Below are 3,523 nucleotides of genomic sequence, written 5' to 3'. Positions count from 1 at the left end.
TATGAACGCACGTGACTGACAACCACTTCCGTTCTACTCTAAGCCGGGCGCATATCTCTTAGATTCCCCAACAGAATCTTCGTGGTATAAGCTAGATAGATGGCAGCATTCATGAGGATCCGGAAAGTCTAAACCTTGTCTATGGTATTCCGAGTAGGATTCTGGGATTGAATGACTGTGACGAGCTTCAAACTCCTAAAGGCTGGGCGTGATGACAAGCGCAAAAGAATCCAGGGATTCTATTCCAACCTGATTGAGAACCGACAGATGATTAGCCGTGCTGTGACAGAGCATAGGAACGTTTTCACTGAGAGGATGGGATGTAGCCATTAACAATGGTGATGCCCTACATACAGCTTGCCATGGAAAGGAGTAAGAAGGATTGGATGAATATAATAAGAAAGTAGAGATTCAAGAGGAGCACAACATCTCCACACACTTATAAAGGAGTAAGAAGGATTGAGTAGAAGCAGTAGGAGAGCAGGCGTCCTTGGGCTCTACAGCATCTCCATCCGCTTATCTGAAACTCCCACCAATGAATCTGCATAAGTATTCTATCCCTTTTATTATTCCTTTTTATTATTTATTCCAATAATCACAATTACCCTTTAATCTGCCTAACTGAGATTTGCAAGGTGACCATAGCTTGCTTCATACCAACAATCTCTGTGGGATCGACCCTTACTCACGTAAGGTTTATTACTTGGACGACCCAGTACACTTGCTGGTTAGTTGAATGGAGTTGTGAATTCAACCAGTGCCATAATAAAGTTTTCATTCAAAATCCAAAGAACGTAGATCACAATTTCGTCCACCACTCCGCTGCCCCCCGCTTATTACTTTGCTGCTCTTGTGCATGTCATCGCTCTGTCACACTCGCGCCGCTGTCGCTCCATCATCGACGGCAAAGCGATGGCGCAAAATATCATATCTGAGATCACAGAGGAAGTGCGCGTCCTCTCTCAAAAGTACGACAAGGTACTCAATCCTGATCCATATCCCAATCTAACCTAATCAAAATTGTTAAAGATGTTGTCAGATTTAATTTAATTTAACATCAAATAAATAAATGAAGCATGTACACTGTATCGAAAAACATCCCAAACTCTTGTGCTACACAATTGCAACCAATGTGAGAGTTGAGGGTGCTATTGTTGGCTAACTATTGGAACAGAACAATTCTAATCTTAGGTATGATGCAGCAAAAGGTTACTTTGCTTGCTTTATTTTTCATTGATGTTTACATGTCAAAAGATAAGGTCCAGTAGCATCACTGATGAACCATATGTCAAGAAAGCATGTGAAAGTTCAAACTTAGTCATGAAGCCCTTACTCTTACAAAATTTTGGTTAGGTGTAGTTCCACCAAATTATTTTTATCCTCATATATGATATTTATTAAAAAGGGATAAGTACTTTTTTCATCCCTATGGTCTGGGGCCAAAATCAAATTTGTCCCTAATCTTTTTTTGTTATTAAAATCATCCCCAATCTTTACAAACACATTAAATTCATCCTCCCTCCATCTACAAAAATTTTCAGACACATTTACCCTTGAGGGTCCATAACGCTTCTTTTTCATTCCCGCGAAAGGCATTCACTATCTCATTTGTCATTACACACTTCAAAGTTGATGTTTCATGTTCAATGATGCCCTAGCAGTGGTTTGTCGTCACCGGAGGAGTATCCAAACTGTATTTGGACGTTGTTAGCAAGGGTGAGGAAGGAGGTTGGTCTGCCATTGTCATCGCTATGCAGGTATGTATGCATCATTTGTTACGGTTTTGGTCGAGGTTGAACATAATAATGTTTGAACAGATTCTTTTAGTTTCCTAAAACTGCGAGGGTTTGATTTACATTTTTTTTGTCTCTTTAAGAAATGGAAAGCTTTACTCTGACTGTCTACCATGTGAGTCGATTCGGATATAGTGATGGGATGTTGTGGTATATTGAGGGACAAAAGACACTCATTGAAGATGTTGAGAGTGATTGCTAGTCTGTATTTGAGGCATATGCAAAGCTAAGGAAGTTGGGTACACAAAGGAGAATATTTCAGCTCTGTGGTATAAGGATCCAGCAGGTGAATGGTTAGAGAACGCTCTGAAATTATTTTCTACAGATAAAGATGCACTTGAGATGTGTAGAATAGCAAAGTTGCGGGGGTCATGTTGAGGTGTTTGTGGTGCATGTGGTTGAGGATGCAGAAAAATTTCCTGAAATTGGAATTATTGATGTTGGAGGCCAAACAAAGGAAAACCCCAGTAATCAGTTGGTGGTTTATGAGGGTGAACAAGGTTAACAGGTGAAAAATGATTATGTGCAACAAGTTAAGGAAGGAGATAACATAGAAACAGATGTGGCTGCTGAAAATGAACAAGATGAGACAAATAGTGATAATGACAGCGATGATGAGGAGTTTATTCCATCTGATCTTGAGGTTGATAGTGCAGACGACGTTCATTTTACAAATAGTGAAGAGGAATATGATGATGCGAGTGGGTTTGAGGAATTGACAAGTGCCAAGGATAGTGAGAGGGTTGATAAAGGAAAAAGGGTTATGAATGGTGATTTTAGTGATGAGGAAGGCTTCAATAGCGATGAAGTGGATTTGGAGTATGAGGTTGGTGGTGATTCAGATGATGAAGATGGACAAGGGGAAGATAACTATGAGGCGATAGCTATCCAATTCATAAGGATGTTAAAGACATGACTAGTTACAAGTGGGAGGTGGAAATAGTTTTTGCTTCAAGAGAGGAATTTAAAGACACTGTAACATCGTATGCAATACAAACAAGAAGAGGACTCAGATATGCCAAGCTTGACTTGGTTAGAGTGAGGGTTGTACGTCAGCCTGGTTGTCCTTTTTGGTTATATACTGCTAAGATGAGAGAGGAAGCAACTTGGAAGCTTCGGTCCATGAACCTTAAGCATACCTGTGGTTAGTCGCATAGGGTTGGGATAATGCATACTTCGTGGTTGAGTAGAGCTTTTAAGAAGAAGGTGGAACATAATCCAAAGGTTAAGATCAAGGAATTGGTGAACAAGGCACAAAGGAAGTGGAATCTGACATTTACAACCTCAATGGCAACTAGGTCAAGGCAAGCTGCGTTGGATGACATACAGGGAGAGTACAGAAAGCAGTACAAGAGGATTGCTGATTACTGCTTGGAGTTGCTACGTGCTAATCCAGGATCATCAGTGACGCTCAAGGTACAGAGATCCCCTGATTTTGAGATTGAGCAGCAACACCCATCCTTGAACAACTTTTGCATCTTTCAAAGAGGTTATGTATGCCTAGATGCTTGCAAAAAAAGCTTTGTGCACTGTAGGAAGTTCATTGGGCTAGATGGATGCTTTTTCAAGACACCTCAAGGGGGGAAGCTATTGATTGCTATAGGTTGGAACCCTAATGATCAAATGCTCCCTATCGCCTATGACAATGTGGAGTCAGAGACGAAAGATACATAGACTTGGTTTCTGAAGCTGCTAATTGATGATTTCGGGTCTGAGACAATTGGCAGGGC

The 3,523-nt window shown here is 40.8% G+C and overlaps 1 protein-coding gene across 1 annotated transcript; it reads left to right on the top strand.

The window, feature by feature from the left end:
- The first annotated feature begins 912 nt into the window (after positions 1-912).
- LOC107478697 (uncharacterized) lies at positions 913-2,709 on the top strand. Its single transcript, XM_016098831.1, has 3 exons — positions 913-978; positions 1,662-1,757; positions 2,302-2,709. Exons 1-3 carry the CDS (start codon positions 913-915, stop codon positions 2,707-2,709), a joined length of 570 nt encoding a protein of 189 aa, XP_015954317.1.
- Positions 2,710-3,523: the final 814 nt, after the last annotated feature.

This window comes from Arachis duranensis, chromosome 3 (assembly GCF_000817695.3).
Source record: "Arachis duranensis cultivar V14167 chromosome 3, aradu.V14167.gnm2.J7QH, whole genome shotgun sequence".
Lineage (NCBI taxonomy): Eukaryota > Viridiplantae > Streptophyta > Magnoliopsida > Fabales > Fabaceae > Arachis > Arachis duranensis.
Note: the sequence above shows the minus strand (reverse complement) of the source record. Positions and strands in the feature narration are given on the sequence as shown.